Source organism: Epinephelus moara, chromosome 10 (assembly GCF_006386435.1).
Source record: "Epinephelus moara isolate mb chromosome 10, YSFRI_EMoa_1.0, whole genome shotgun sequence".
In the NCBI taxonomy this organism is placed as follows: Eukaryota; Metazoa; Chordata; class Actinopteri; order Perciformes; family Serranidae; genus Epinephelus; species Epinephelus moara.
Window position 1 is genome coordinate 33,634,222 of NC_065515.1, and position 17,226 is coordinate 33,651,447.

The window sequence follows — 17,226 nt, forward strand, 5'->3', positions numbered from 1 at the left end:
GGCCGGCCTCAGCGCAATCAGCTGATCTCTGGAGTAAACAATGCGGCCATGAAGTTGTTGCGCAATGGTGCCGGGTCCGAATGAAATAAGTAATTCCAGGGTGAGGAAAACGAGTACAACTCTCTCAATCAGCATGTTTTTGAAGGGCGCAGTTTCAAAATGACAATCTCAAAAAGCCAGCACAAATACCAAACTTAATAAAGCAAAAAAGTAAGAAAACCGAAAAAAATATATTGCCCACCAAGATCATGTTCCCACTTCTGTATAACCTTACTGATATCTGATGGATCTATAGAGTAGAACAGCGAATAAGAATGAGATAGAAAATGTCTTGTGTCCTTTCGGTTCAATAGAAATAAATCTATATCACTAGAAATGGGAGTGTCTGTGGTGAGATTTTTCACCTTTGACAGAATAAAATTACGGACTTGAAGGTACCCAACAAAGTGTTCGGATGCAATGTCATATTTTTGTTGAAGCTGCTGGAAGGACATCAGTGTATTACCCTGGTATACATCCCGAATAAGTCTGATGCCTTTCACGTGCCATCTATCAGAAATACAATTTTTAACTCCTGGGGCGAACTCTTCATCCTTAGTCAGAGGTGTTAATGCAAAGGATGAAGTGTATTTCTCAACATATTTTATGTCTTGCCAGATTCTGATAGTGTTGTAAATAATAGGGTTATGATGGATGCCTAAAGATCTCTTTTTCCCATAATTAGTTAGTTTACTCAGCAAGGAGTAGGGAGAGGGGAACCACTCATCAATACCTGTTTCAGATTTTAAATGAGACTGTAGCCAGTCCCAAATTATTCGGGTGTCGCAGGCCCAGTTATAAAATCTCAAATTAGGTAGGGCTAAACCTCCTCGTTCCCAAGGCAGTTGTAAAGTCTTAATTCTAATTCTGGGCTTTTTATTGTGCCAAATAAATTGTGAAAAGGCCCTTTGTAGATCTGAAATTACCTTCTTTGATATCCATAATGGTAACATCTGCAAAGGATAAAGTGATCTGGGGAGTATGTTCATCTTTATGAGACTAATTCTGCCCATCCAGGAGAGGGGAAGGTCATGCCATCTCTCAAGGTCATTCTTAACTGCTCTAATTGTAGGCACAAAATTAAGTCTCCACAGGTCCTCAACATTAGGTGACACTTTGATACAAAGATAGACAAAGCCTGAGGTGGCCCAACTGAATGGAAAATTCGTAACTGAACTCGTGCTGCCATAATTCCACAGGGGCGTAGCCTCAGATTTTGTGTAATCTACTTTGCAGCCAGATATTGAACCAATTGACTTGATAATTGACAGAGTGGCCGAGACTGAGACCTCAGGGTTTGAAAGAAAAAGTAAAATGTGAATCTGCATACAACGCTATCTTGTGGATGGTCTTGCCTAAAGTAACACCGTGAATGTCCTTACTATTCCTGATGCGTTGTGTCAGTGGCTCTAAAGTGAGGGCAAAAAAGAGGGGGCAGAGCGGGCAACCTTTTACACCCTCTCTTGTCCCTCTACAGAGTGGGAAAGGGGAAAAGCGCACGCCATTGGTCAAGACACAAGCCTCTGGTGAATGATAAATAAGTTTTATCCAATTAATAAACTCCTCTCCTAATCCAAACCTGTCCAGGACATCCCACATGAACCCCCACTCCACCCCATCAAACGCCTTTTCCGCATCTAATGCTATAGCTAGTGCCCAGTGTTGCATCTGTGAGGAATACTGTACAACATTAAGAAGTCTTCTCACATTAGAATACGAGAACCTCCCCCTGATAAATCCTGTCTGATCATCATTTATAAGTGAAGGTAAATAATTCTCCAATCTTCTGGCCAGCACTTTAGAAAGTATCTTGCTGTCTACATTTATAAGGCTGACAGGTCTGTAATCAGATGTTTGGTTTTTTTTGTTGTTTTTTTTCCAGGATTAAGGAGATATTGGCTAGATGTAGAGAGGAAGGGAGACATCTCTTCCCGAAAGAGTCCAAAAACATATTGGTCAGGGGGCCCACCACATCTTCATTTTTTTTTTATAATATATTTTTTAATAATACTTTTATAATATGTACAATGTACATATTTCAATTGAGCATGCTTTGACTCTGTCTACCACCTCTTTAGACACTAGAAACTAGTCAATTCTTGATAGGGATTGGTGGGGGTGGGAGTAAAAAGTGTAGTCTTTTGCCCTTGGATGTATAATCCTCCCAACGTCAAAGAGACACAGATCTGCACACAGCTCCTTCAGCCTTGCCGTCTTTTTTGAGGTAAAAGCAAGCTTTGATGGAGATTGGTCAATACTAGCATCCTGAACACAGTTAAAGTCTCCTCCAAATACTGTGAAGGGGGTTAGATGTGAGGATGTCACTGCGAGTAGCTTAGAAAACAAAGAGGGCTTGAACGTGTTAGGGCCGTAAACAGAGCCAACAAGGATTCGTTCCCCATAAAGAAAACCTGAAATAATAACAAATTGGCCTTCGTCATCCGTAATGACCTCATCCAAAGTAAAGGACCCCAGACCCCCTTCTCCTCAGGGATTATGATGCTCTGGCCACAGAGCCGACGTCCCCTTTTTTTATCATAACCAGGGCTCAACAATAAGGATTGCCCGATTGCCCGGGGAAAGGAAAACTCACGGTCGGGCATGTAAACTAACAACTCACTTGCCCGATCGGGCAAGTTGCTAAAAATAGTAAAAGTTAATAACTGATAAATAAAATAATTAAATAAATAAATAATTGATAAAATAAATGTATTTTAAAACGTGCTCTTCTGCTCTGATGCAGCGGTCTCTCTGCCTGAAGTCACAGGCACAGCTGTGTAACAATGTCCTGCCCACAGCCCCCATTGATATTATTTTGCACGACGGATAACAGAATAATATACTATTATGGTGTTATGCCATCGTGTCATTTCTGTCTCTACATGGTCACGCATTAACAATTCTCCTCTGCTCTCTGTATCGCGCACGGCAGAGTTCCGCCACACACACAGGTGATCACGCTAGAGCGGCTCGGGCCGCATTTTCCTGACCAAACCTGACCCCGAGCCCGGTGCAGTTTGTCAGCTGACAAAGTTATTGTTATGGACACTGTGTAAATAACCAACAGACTGCTGTTATGCACAGACAAACAGCTGCTCGCACAGTAGCGTAGCACGGCACTCATGCCGAGCTTGTGTGGGTTTCCAACACTTGAATAGGTCATAGCACAAAACAGCAGCATGTCAAGTGACTTTTTACTTTATTATATTCAATAAAATTGTATGTTCCTAAATCTTGAGATACCTCATATGTAAGCTAGACAGACATTTCACCTGCTCATTACTGTGCACAAATGTACTGTATGTAGGCTACTTAGTCCTAAAGAGCCCTTCTGGTGCCAGTAGATACATAGAAACATCCCAGCAGGCTGTGCTTTGCAAGCATACAAAAAAGTTTCACGCATGTGAAAATTATTTTTCATGCGTGTGCTTCATCTCCGCTGCTACAACTCCATCCTAGGGGAAACACTGCTGTGTGCGTTTTGTGCAACAGGTGGATGTGGTAGTCTACTGGTAGAGTAGAAAGAGAGCTAAGTAGTTGAAGTAGAGTATAGCAGGGCAGAGAGATGGAAGCAAAATATATTAAACCCAGTGTTAATACAGCAGAACTGGAGAGAGGGGTGAAAAATAAATAGAGGTGGGCATGGCTCAAGTAGGGCGCAAAATTATAGACGAAGAACGATTGACAAATTTTTCACTTTAAGCCCTGACACTGTCATTTTTGTGTAGGAATTAAGCTACAATACATGACATATGTTGTTTTAATTAATAAATACAGTGTGAGTAAAGATTACATAACATAAAAATAACTGCAGTCTTTGTTATTTGATAGCCGCTTAAATTAAACAATTTTTATAGGGCAAGTAAAAACTGACTTCGGGCAAGTAGATCTCTCACCAACTTGCCCAACCGGGCAAGTGAAAAAAAACCTTAGCGTTGAACCCTGATAAGATAAGATACACCTTTATTGATCCCATAATTGAGAAATTCCAGATCATAACAATCCAAACCAAACTTAATTTAACTTCTAACTTTTTGAGTTTACACCATAGCCATTAGAACCCCAGCTTAGTGCAGTGTGGCTACATTAACTAAACATTATTAAACATCTTTCAAGATTAATGTGCACAGCTGTATTACCATATAAACAAAGTAAAGAAAGGCACTATGTAGACTCCATATTAAGTGTCACATACAAGGGTTCAAACTTAAATTACTGAGTGGCATCCTGCCACTAAATATACTGAACATTTACCCAGTGGTAATCATTATACAGTTCACGGTAGTCCATCCACAAAGGACTGCGCTGCTCGGGGGACTGGAAAGCATTTCTCTCCGTTGTACGTGAGGCTGAGGACAGCGGGGAACCGCATGAAGAAGCGGATGTTCAGTCCAATCAGACGCTCACACACCTTATTGGAGCTGTGCCGCTTCTCCTTCACTGCAGCAGAGAAGTCCTGCTGGATGTACAGCTTCTGTCCCTCATGTGTCAGCTGTCGTCTCTCCCTCAGTGCAGCCATGATCCGCTGTTTATCCCCGGAGTGGTGCAGCTGGATGAGGACGGGTCAGGGGCGGTAGCCGCGGGCCGGTCCGAGCCCTCTGTGCACCCTGTCAATTATAATTATGCCCCGTTTAGTGTCCAAGTTCAGTAATTTCGGCAGCCAGCATTCAAAGGAGGCAACAGGTTGCTCACCTTCAGCTCCTTCCTTTAAGCCAACAACCCTGATGCTGTCCCTTCTCGTTCTGTTTTCCATGTCGTCTGCTTTCTCAGCGAGCGTTTGTTTCTCGGATTTCTTTGAGATTTACTTGTTTTTTCCGGACGGAACCGAGCCACTTTCCTTGCCCGACATCGTTAGGATGCATAAAAGGGTAAAAAACAAATAGAAATAACAGTCTGTGGTTGGTAAAAATGTAAATTAAGGTTGATGGGAGCGGGAGCTCAGTGCCAGTCCGACCTCTCAGCTCAGTGACGTCATCGCAACCCCACACCTGGTATTAATGTAAGAACTGTATCAGGTTAATGACATCTGGTCACAGGCCTTTGCATTTACACCAACTACTACTACTCAACATGCCTGTAGCCAGATGGATCGGGCAGACTTTTAAACAAACATGGTGTGCCTCAAGTCAAGTGAAGCATTGTGTGATACTGTCAAACCAGTACAATGAGCACGACAGTGGTTGTGTGATGAACAGCTCAAGAAAGACTGTATGCTATTTTTCAATGGCTTTGTCAACTGGGCTAATGTCAGAGTCCTGTACTAGGTCGATAATGGGTAAAAATATGTATATACTGTATAAAAATTAATGGTCATGGGCATGGGTAAGAATAAACTACACCCAGGTGGGCAGTGGGTGAGAACAAAACTCAGTTTTTTATTTTTCATAATAAAACAAATGAAAAAGATACGCAGTATATGTGTAATATTTTGGCATCTAAATCACTATTATCAAGCTGCAGTTCCTTTTATTTTGAAAGTCAATGACAGAAGTCAAACCTTTGTCCCTGTCATCACATTCGTCACCGAGCCACCGACATGGAGGACTCCAGCCATGAAACTTTGAAGCCCGAGGGTGAGGTGGCAGTCTGCATTGAGTTCAAGACAACCAAAGAGGATCCTTTTGAGGTTTTATGGTGGTGAAAGAAGCTTGCTAAAATGTTTCCTAACCTGGCAGTGATTGCACAGAATGTTTTCTTGTCCCAGCATTGAACACAGCCAGGAAAACAGACTTATCCTCTGTTGGATTTGTAATTCAAGAACCAAGAACCCAGCTTAATGAGAGTGACTGTAGCCTGTGTGTGTTTAATCACGGGTGGGGGTCGAGTCGCGGGACTTTAAATAACGGCTTTGACTTAGATATCATGATGAGTAATGGGTCGGTTCTGGCTCTATGACTCTTGTCCTCTACATTCATCCATCTGTTTGTCCATCCATTTATTGATTGATCCATCCATCCACCCACCCATTTTCATCCACTTATCTGGGGCCAGGTCACAGGGACAGCAGGCTTGAAAGTCTCCTGATGAGATGTTGCTGTATGGGCTCTGCTTACTTTCCTTTGGCAGCCTGAGATAGTAGAATTGTAGTTATTGATAACTGGAGTTGGATGTTTTCAACTGATTTTTTTTCCTACAGAATGTGGTCAGACTGTACAAAAATAATTTATACCTGGATCAAAATGTGAGACAGACTGCCTCTAGGTGTGATCTGGGTAATCTGATTCTTATGCAGTGTGTTCTCTGTGCATTCACTCCTGCATCAATGTGTTTGTTCTGATCCAGATAAGATATCCAGGTGGCAAAATGTCCAAGCTCAGACCCCAACCTGTTTTATAAGTTGACCAGTACTAGCTATGACTAATAAACTGAATGCAGTGTGTGAAATCAGTGCCGATAAACTAAAGCAAGTCCGGGAGTAATTTTATGCTATGTACTCATTGTACTCACTGTACTCATTTAAAAATGCATTGGTTACAGTCATAAATGAAATGGAATAAGTAAATCTTTGTGGTAAATGAATACAGTTCTGTAATTTGAAAAGATTTTTCTTCCTGGAGGTTAGATTTGTCAATGTGACACTGCATCACAGGGTGATAAATCCAAAGTAATTCCTGGTATTGGAGGGTTTATATATTTTCTTGTGTTTATTAAGTACTAGCCATAATCTATTTGTGTTTCAACAGGAAAGACATTTGGTTTTGTGCTTTTAATAGAGCCATCCTGAAATTATGGGTTTGATTGTGGGTTTAATTAATTAAAACTTCTTGTTCAGTGACAGTCATCTGTGCTATCTTTGCTTGTATATAGTTTGAAGATATATTAATGAAATATTGAGAGTGTGTATGATATAGAATGTTGATGAAACACTGGCTGCTGGCAGGATAGGAGTGTGTGAAGGAAGCAGGAGAGGACAGACATTGGTGCCAGATCAGAGAAGAGGCAACAACAATCATTCATCATGTCCAGTTTCTCCAGTTATGTCCTTACCCTGAACATGTTTAATATTTTCATCATCCCTGTAGAGATGAACAGTATTATATTTTTCACAAGTCTTCTGTTTTTAAACATCAGTATATCATAGTCAGAATAATCATGATCCATCTGAAAGAAATGACACCATAGTGGAGATGATTAACAGCCTCAAGTCAATACTGCTGACCCACTATTAAAGCCACACTATGCGGGATTTGTCACTTCCTGTTTGTAAGCAAAATATTCAAACTTGGGCCCTCCTCCTCAGCTCAATGACACTGAGAGAGCAGTGCTGGTCAAGCAAGCTAGAGAGAGAATGCAGAGAGGGAGTGGTGATAACGTGAATCAGCACAACCCTGCAGGAAGGTGCTGCACTGCTGTGTGTGTGTGTGGGTGTGTTGGCTCAACCTTGCCCTCAGAACAACGCAGATTTTCTACAGATTTTAGGAATATAGATGCTGCTTGTAAAACTCAGAATGTTGTCACTGTCTGCTCCACCTCCTTGTACATGTGTGACAGCTGTGTGTTGTATTCATTTAGCATTAAAATCAGTAAGTGGTGTAGTGAGAAGAAATGTCAAAAATAATATTTACTGTTAATACATTGGCAAATTAATTTTTGTTCTCTGCTCCATATTGAAGCTTCCATTTTAATGGCCATGTGTCCCACATTTTGTTGACTTTTCCAACAAATTTGTAAATTTATTCTTGGAGGTTCAGACAAGGTTTCCCATAAACCCTGCTGCTTCTTTAGTCTAACTGAATGTAGGTTCTTGTCTCCCAGAGTACTAACCCCAATCCCTCACCCTACTATATTTACTCATCTGTCTTTATCCATTTACAAACAGCTCTAAACATTTTCCAGATGTCATAGATCCCCTAATATGATATTAGTATGTGCTGAGTCAGCAGGATTTTCCTTCTTTATGTTTTGTCTAATGTCATTGTTATATAGTTGTTTTCATTTGAATGTTTGGGAGTCAGAGTGATAAACCCACCAATCACTGCATCTGCTTGTGTTCCAACAGAGCCACAGCTGTATGTACGCTTTGATATCTGGGAACAAGGCAACATCAGCCCCTTACAGCTGAGCGATAAACTGCAGGGGGCACTACGCCATGCACTCTGTGATGTTGTCATGGAGCTGAGAGTCTTACCAAATCCTCTTTGTCTGGGGGTGTTTTGCCCAGCAACCAAAGCTCAGAGAGAAGAGGCTAAAGGTAAGGTCATCTCCAAATGCTTATTGGTTTCCTCCATGCTGTACGTACTACATACTGAACCTGTTTGCAGTCAAATTGCAGGGGATGGACACTATACAGCATTAAGCAAAACTCTGTAAGTAATAGTTTGAAAGTCATTTTTATTATTTAATGAGAAGTATATTTTTAATAAGAGGAAATAAAAGTCTTCTTGGAAATTTGAATATATCTTTATCAGGGATTCCCTCCTGATTAGGGACCTGTTCCATCTTCAAATGGTTCAGGGAGATAAAGGGAGTTACACATATAAATAAAACCCAGGGAAAGAAAGACACAAGGCAAATGGAAGTGTATCAACCAAAAATGAGCATTTTTATTATCACTTTGAATAAATATAGATTTAAAACAAAGATAAAGATGTTAACTGAAAACATAGTACTACTTCCTATTGAAAAGGAAAACATAGTTAATTAAATGATGACAAAACTTACTAGATGGAACAACAGACTACAACACAACACAACCTCCTCCCAGACTCCCACTGCTGACCTCAGTACACCACAACACCAAGTTTTTCATTGCCAACACCCTGCATAGAAGCTGCCAAATGGCTGGCACCGCCTGCTTTTCTTTCCTGGTCTTTTAACTGTTACATCTAGTGCTGCACGATTTGGTAAAAATGTGCGATTGCGATTTGAGTGGACAATATCGCGATTGCGATTACAATATAATAAATAAATGGTATCATGAGTCTTCTTGCTTGATTCAGTGTTTCCCCTACATTATATTAGGGGGGCACTGACCTGACCTGACATAGTTATTGTTATGGACAGTGTGTAAATGACCATCAACAGACTGAGCACAGTCAAACACGCTGCTCACACAGCAGCGCAGCACGGCACTGTACCTAAAGTGGAGCAAGCCTGTGTTGCGTTCAGGCGTTGTCACGTAAATGACAAATTCCAGCACGCCATAGCACAACACAGCAGCATGTCAAGTGGGCCGAAACCAAGCAAAATTGCTCAGTTTTTCATTTGTTATTATATAGTTTGTTATGGAGTCCATGATTTCCCCGTGACACTTACAAATGTTTGTGTAACTGTGCTTGGATGTTGTCTCTTTGTCTTTAACGTTACACGGCTCGGCTTTCTCTCGCATGCATCCTTCGTACCTTTCCCTGTGCTGTCTCAAGTGCTGATATAGATTGGTCGTGTTGCCGTGGAATGTGGCGACTTTAACTTTTAAACTTTTACACAGCACGTCTTTCTGTTCAACGTCGCCGTACCTGAATCCAAAGTATCGCCATATATTAGATGTTGCGTTTTTTTCCGCCACCAACTCAGCCTGCCCATGGTCGTGCTCACACTCTTCTTCAGTGTCTATGTTGGTCACTGCTACACGCGGCTGGTCACCTGACCATACGTGCTGCACACACCAGGATAGCTTGGGGGCGTAATGTCAACCAACTCCACACACTACAGGAGAGCCAGTCACGTTCGCAGACGCACACCTTAACATTTATTTACATTAAATCGCAAATCTCTATGGAAGCGAATCGTGACCAATATTGAAATTAAAATGCATTTGCAGAAATGCTTTTTCATTTTAAGAATGTGGCTGCATTATTTGACTCATAAATAAAATTAATCATCAGTCATCCTATTTGCATTTGCATTTTCTTCTTCAAGACTGCTCATTCTTTTACTTAATTAAAATGAAAAAGAAAAAGACATTTGAAATTTAATTTTCAAAATATGCCCCAGCAAATAGATACCAAAATTCAATTTGAAATGTAAAATTTGAACATTAAAATGCATTTGCAGAAATGCTTTTTCATTTTAAGAATGTGGCTGCATTAATTGACTCATAGATAAAATTAATAGTCAATCAACCTATTTGCATTTTCATTTCCTTCTTCAAGACTGCTCATTCTTTTACTTAACTTTACTGAAAATGATGGTGTGCAGACTTTCCTCTGTGTCACCGATAATGAGGAAATACAGTGAGTGCCTGACGGAGCAGTGAGTGACAACAACCCCGCCCACATTTAAAGGTATGGTTTGCAGTGGAAACGCCAGGGTCTAGGTACCATGTCTGAAGGGTATTTTCGGTTCCAAAGGTGCCATACTGAAAATGTTTGGTGATAACGGGGCTTGAGAGGATGTATCATATGAATCCACCCTCCCAGTGTTTGCATGCTTTGGACTCTGTATATCATGGTGCACTTAGATTCATTATTAACTGTAAGCCCCTATTCTTGGCCTACTTCCAGCATATTTATGTGTGTACATACAGCAAAAAATTGGAAAAAAACGGCTCTACTCCCCATTCACAGAACATGTTTTTATTGTCTATTTCGAGGGTATGTATGGAGTTTGGTGTAAAAAAAAAACATTATGTATCGAGCTTCTTATATGTGGAATCTTCTGCAGAGGGAAGTAAGGTTGCACTCATTGGTTCGTCTTGGCTGTTTTAAAGCACTGTTGCAGGACTTTTATACACAGTCTTCTATAAGCCTATAAGCATATATTTACATGTATAATACATATATATATATATATATATTTACACACACACACACACATATATATATATACATATAATATAGTACAAACATAATAGGTATAAATTGACTAATATAAATGTCTCTCAATTGTTTGTGTTCATCTCTGTGTAAAATGTGTCTTCAGGGCTGTTGATTCCTTTGCCTGAGGTGAAAGAATTAAAGGACAGCCCCAGGCAACGCAGTGGCTCACGGGTCTTTAAAACCAGCCCGTCTCCCATCACCCTAACCCAAGCTGTAGGGGGAAGCCCCATGACAGGGAGCAGCACACCCGAGGCCACCACACCCACCAGCAAGAGCACCCGCCGGAGCTTCTGGGACATACTGGTCAGTTTCTCCAGAGGTCAAAGGCATTCACTGTGGAGCTCTGCTCTCTGTGTGGCCCTAATTACAGGCTACATTAGAATTTATTACAGTACGCTTGGACATTATATTGGCAATGGGTTGTATAACTTAAATCAATGTTTATAGTTGGACCCCTTTTCTACCAACACGAGTGTATGTATGTGGGGTTTTTTAAGCACCAGAAAACCTGTTAAAAATAGATGATAGGGGCCATAGTCTTTAACTATGTGTGAAAAATGCAAGGTTGTTCACTGGGTGCTACTCTTGTGCCTACTCTCTGCCAACTTTTGAGGGCACGAAGGTAGGTTGCACCTGAGGTTGCTAAGTGACCATAATCAGCACTGTATCATTTACCAGAAATCCTGAGTGCAGAGCTGATCATCTACCAGGTGTTGTTTTGTAAAAGTGTATCAGGCCAAAAATATTGTCTGGGGGACAGATGTAAAGCTCTAGCATCCCTGCACTAAAATCTTCTCCATATTTACCACAGACTGATATTTACTGAAGAAGGGAAAGATATTTGTTGGCTGTGATTGGTTTTTCCGTGTCACATGACATGTGGTGCCTGCTGCTGCATCCCAAAAGTCGAACTGTTTATCTCAGGGCACAGCCATCGTGCCCTGAAAAAAACAGTGCAGGGAAACACATGCGCGCTGCAGCAGCGTCACTTTTGAGTGCGCCTGCCGCATGTCTATATTGAAAACAATGAATTTGAGGGGGCAAAAAACACGGGATGTATACAGCCCCATAGACTGCTTTCTAATTGCCAGTACACCAGCGCTGTGTGCATGGCTCTGCATTCACCGGCTACTTGTGACTTTTAGATTAAGTTTGTGTTAAGCACTTTTGAGGCAGGTCTGGATCTGTATCCGGGCTACGTTTTAGATATTTCTTCATATGAGCCAGTACACCACCTAAGGTCCTCAGATAGTGCCTTGCCGGTTGTTCCTACTACACACTGAGCTTATATTTGTACTTGTGGTTTAAATGTGTTCTATCCATTCTTGCAGAGTAAGCCAGATTCATCAGAGCTTGGGAGTCCAAAGACAACCGATGACATAGTTCAAGAAAAAGGAGAGGAGGGCCGAGCAGCACGTCGAAGACACAAGACAGAGAACGTAAAGCAGCAGTGGAGCCAGGAGAAAGCTATGGCTGTGGAGCTGGAGCAGGTCCAGAGGTGAGGTATAACTGGAAACGTCACTGCATTGATTGAATTATTACCACTGCACTGAATTGTTATAATGCATCTTAAGTCAGTTTGAATTATTACCAAAGCTGCAGAGATTTAACCACAAAGAGGCCATCGTATTTTGAAATTAAAAATCATGTTCATTCCAGATGTAATACAAATGTTTAATATTTCTGAAAGGGAGAGCCTTGTCTGTGAGTGGGCTTGGCAGTGTACAGGCCACTGTACACTACTTACCCAGCAAACAAATGGCAGACTGACAAATTTAGAGATTAGCTTGTGAGCATACTGAAACATTCAGCAGCTAAAGAGCCTGATATTTCACTACAGAGTTGGTGGAGACCAAAGCAGAACACAGAGAGAATGAGTACTGGACATAGATTCAGCAGGTGGATATGGTGCAGGTTTTTATGTCAGTAACACACTGACTTCTTGGTTAGGTGTTGAGATTTATGACTTCCACAAATTAATGTCAGGATAGTGCTCTATAGGATTATAAGGACCCTGCTAACCCATTGCAGTCTAATAGTGCTTTGCATAATATTGTGCTATGAATGTTGTCATTAGTTTTCACGGATTAAAATTGCAGGGTCTTTATTGCCTCTGCACCAGCAGTAGCTGTGACCCCAGGCATTATGTTTTCGTGTTGTTCTTCCATCTGTCCGTATGTACGTCTCATCCTTATGAACATGGTATCTCTCTTTCTTTTTTTTATAATGTATTTTTATTGAAGATAAAGGGCATACCAGCAATTGACAAAGAAAAAACATTTCCATTTGTATCCCCACCCAACCACCCACCCATACTGCCTTTACAAGATAATGTACAAGAAACATTTCACAGGAGATTATAATACCAACATGAGGAGTGAAATAAACAGACAAACACAAAAAATACTTCACAGACAACAAAATACAAATACATATTTAGGAATAAAAATAAATTCAATCTGTGGATATCTTACTATACAGGCTAATTTACCTACAACTCTTACAACTACACTCTGGCATATTGTAAGGTTTTGATGGTGGTAAACCCCTACAATCAGGATGAGAACCAGCGGTATTGAGGTGTAAAGCATGTGGGAGGAATGAACAGCACCAGACAAGCAGGGGTTTTTCGAGAGCTCTGATATTTTTTACTTGAGTCCAAAAACAAGGTTACAGTTTAAATATCTGGGAATCATGATAGACTCACAGCTACACTTCAAACAAGTAAAAAGAACTGTGAATCGAATAAAATTTAATCTCTCTAACTTCAAATACATTAGAAATAACTTAACTGTTGATTCAGCCAAACTGTACCTTAATGCGATGATAATGCCACATATTACCTACTGTGTAACAACCTGGGCACTGGCATGTAAGTCCACACTAAAGCCTGTTGAAATAGCATACAAACAATCTCTGAAAATTCTAGATAAAAAGCCCAACACATACCATCATTGTGCCATCTTGAAGAAATATGAACTCCTGAGTTGGGAAAACATAATAAAATATTCAGATTAGGGCTGCAGCTATCGAATATTTTGGTAATCGAGTATTCTATCGAATATTCCATCGATTAATCGAGTAATCGGATAAAACATACTTTTGCTTAAGCCCAATTATAAATACACAATAGAAAATAAGACAGATCACTTAATAATAACAACCAATTTGTTTCCTTTTTAAGAAAAATTGACATTGACAGAAAACACAAATAAAAATAAATAAAATTTAAAGCTGCAAGCAGCAATGAACGGGCCCTCACACCTTCACACAACTCGGGGGGGCTGGCAGGACGCCTTCTGGTGCGTCAGTTCATTTCTGTCAAAGTTAGACATCGCATGCAGGAGTGACTTGGCATATCCTTGATACAGTACTAGAATGCAATATTTCACATTTTGTATCACTTCCTCTTTCCACTAGAGGGAGTTGGAGAGCGCATTAATTATACCCAAGTTTGAGGTGGGTCTGATTAACCTGCTAGAAGAGGGACATCAAAGAATGTATAAAGTAACTTTCTGTTGCCAGTAGGTGGCGCTATGGCGGTGATTTAAAGCAACGTTGATCATTACGGCGAAACATCAAAGTTCGCCGCCAGGCTGTGGCCACACCCTTTGACGAAAACTCACAGTTTCAACAATAAAGCATCATCAACGTCTTATGGCTTTTTTGACCAAGTTTGAGGTGGATCTGGTCAATTCTGTAGGAGATGTACATTAAAGTCTAAAACATGACATTTCCTGTTGCCAGTAGGGGACGCTATATTTATCTCTAATTATTGACATGTAGATGTGTTCAGGATGGGACTGTCATCAATCCTGTGAAGTTTGGGCAAGATTGGACCATGTATGCTGGAGTTATAAACTACTTCCTGTTTCGTGGCAAGACCCCTAACTTTGACGCCATCCCATGGTCACACGCATTGACGAAAACTCAAGCTTTTGATAAATTTTCATCTTCAATGTCTTGGGGTGGGACAGACCAAGGTTTGAAGTCAATCGGATGAAATCTCTAGGACTAGTTTGTTCATTTATGACCCCTGGAAATGGCCAAAAATGCACCAAAATTGCACAGTAAATTCAAAATGGCCGATTTTTCACCAGTTCTGAGATGTGTGCAAAGTTTCATGAGTTTTCGGGTATGTTAAGCCTCCCAAAAAGGCAATTCATTTGGAATAATAATAATAATAATAATAATATAAAATCCTTGCATTTCAATAGGGTCCTCGCACCGCTAGGTGCTCGGGCCCTAATAATAATAAACGGAGCAGTTTCAATAGGGTCTTCGCCGGCCTTCGGTCGGTGCTCGGGCCCTAATTAAAGCTGCAAGCAGCTGTGATCGGGCCCTCGCTCCCCCATGCAACTGTCAGGGCCTAAGGCACGTGGGAGCTGTCGCACGAAGCGAGAAGGGACAAAAAACCTGGCAGGAGCGAAAAAACGCAATGTTTCGTTCATCCACCAGGTGGCGCTACGAGCGTAACCAGATGTGGCCAGGTGCGTTCAGGGGTGGACCCTCATCACATGTGAAATTTCGAGCAAATCGGACAATGCATGAAGGATTTATACCAAGTTGATGTTCAGTGGCGAAGGATGAAAAGTCGCCACCGCCGCCGCGGCAGCCTGCAACATGACAGGACATGTGTATCACTGTGGACATTCATCCACTTGATCGTCGATGTGGCCACAAAATGTAGTTGATCAGGTCAGGAGCTTGAGGTTGGTGTTTGTCAGTGTAAAAGATGGCATTTCCTGTTTCCACAAGGGGGCGCCATGAGCAAGATTGCCTACGAGCATATGGAGGCATTGAGGGCGGGGCTCTTATCATGTATAGAAACTTTGAAGCAGTTTGGATGAATTATGTGGGAGAGAGAGCTGCTTGAATATGCATGGCAATGGATCAAAAATGGCAGCGCCATAGCAGCCACGCCCTTTGACCTGCAGACATGCAGAGCACAACTTTCAATCAGCATGGTCTCTGGATGATCTGTAAAAAATTTGAAGTCAATGGGATGAAATCCCTAGGACTAATTCGTTAAAATACAACATGTGGAAATCACGCCAAAATGACAAGTCAAAATCAAATGGCAGACTTCCTGTTTGGAGTAGACCATTGGTGCCAGAGACTTTTATGTGCATCTGGATAACATACACATGTGTACCAATTCTCATGTTCCAACTCCAAAAAAAACCCTATGGGGAGGGGTTTTTGAACATTTCAAGGGGGCGCTATAGAGGCATTTTATCCCCCCCATGGGCGACGCCCATAACAGATGCAAGAGCTCGCCATTCTTGACCTGTGTATCAATTTTCATGAGGAGATGAGCTCGTTGAAGCCATCAAAAAGCCAAACGTATTTAGTGGTGAGGGATCGATAGTCACCACGCCACCACATGGACACCATTAGACGTAGCTTCACAGCCTTCATAAGGTAGCTTCACCAACTTGTTGTACATGCATTAGAAGTGGAATGAAGTTGATGCGGTCAAGTTTGTGGCATCAGTACATGTTAAAGTAAATACTGGTCACTTCCTGTTACCACCGGGGGGCGCTATGAGTGAGGTGGGATATTAACATATAGGGGCGTTCGGGGCGGAGCCATCATCATGTCCAGCAAGTTTGAAGCTGCTGAGATCAAGTATGTGGGCGGGAGAGCCATTCGAAATTCGATGGCAAGAAAATGAAAAGTCGCCAAAATTTGTCACGCCCTAGCGGCCACGCCCCTTGACATAGAGAAAAGCTTTTAATAACTTTTGATCAGCATGTTGTCAGGATGATCTGTACCAACTTTGAAGTCGATCAGACAAAATCCCTAGGTGAAGTTCGTTCAAATTTAAGTTGTGGAAATCGCCGTAACAAAAAAATTCAAAACAAAATGGCCAACTTCCTGTTGGGATTTTACCATGACGTTAAGAGACTTTTTTGTGCGTCTGGGTATGATACATGTGTGTGCCAAATTTCGTTTGCCTACGACAAACAAACCCCAATGGGGAGGCGTTTTTGAAAATTTGTAGGGGGCGCTATTTCAGCATTTCGCGTCGACCATGTGCAACCGCCCAAAAATATCGAATTTCAGATGTGGCCGGACGAATGTGGAAACTTAGAAGCATTTTGAAATTTGGGAAAGGGGCGAAATTGGGGCACAAAGTCGGGTAAAGAATAATAATAATAATAATTAAAGCTGCAAGCAGCGATGAATGGGCCCTCGCACCATCACGCAACTCGGGGGGGGCTGGCAGGACGTCTTCTAACGTGTCAATTCATTAAAAGTTAGACATCGCATGCAGGAGTGACTTGGCATATCCCTGATACAGTGCTGGAATGACATATTTCACATTTTGTATCACTTCCTCTTTCCACTAGAGGGAGTTGGAGAGCGCAGTAATTATACATCATGTTTTTATACATCAAATATACACCACAGCATTTAACTTTCA

General features: G+C 41.4%; 1 protein-coding gene across 7 annotated transcripts in view; it reads left to right on the forward strand.

The window, feature by feature from the left end:
- Nucleotides 1-17,226, forward strand: part of szt2 (SZT2 subunit of KICSTOR complex) — a 442,490-nt gene that overhangs the window by 258,619 nt on the left and 166,645 nt on the right. For all 7 annotated transcript variants that reach the window (XM_050055637.1, XM_050055638.1, XM_050055644.1 and 4 more), the window contains exons 51-53: nucleotides 8,039-8,230; nucleotides 10,900-11,099; nucleotides 12,128-12,294. In XM_050055637.1, the coding sequence (XP_049911594.1) occupies nucleotides 8,039-8,230; nucleotides 10,900-11,099; nucleotides 12,128-12,294 (559 nt within the window). The remainder of the gene's footprint in view (nucleotides 1-8,038; nucleotides 8,231-10,899; nucleotides 11,100-12,127; nucleotides 12,295-17,226) is intronic.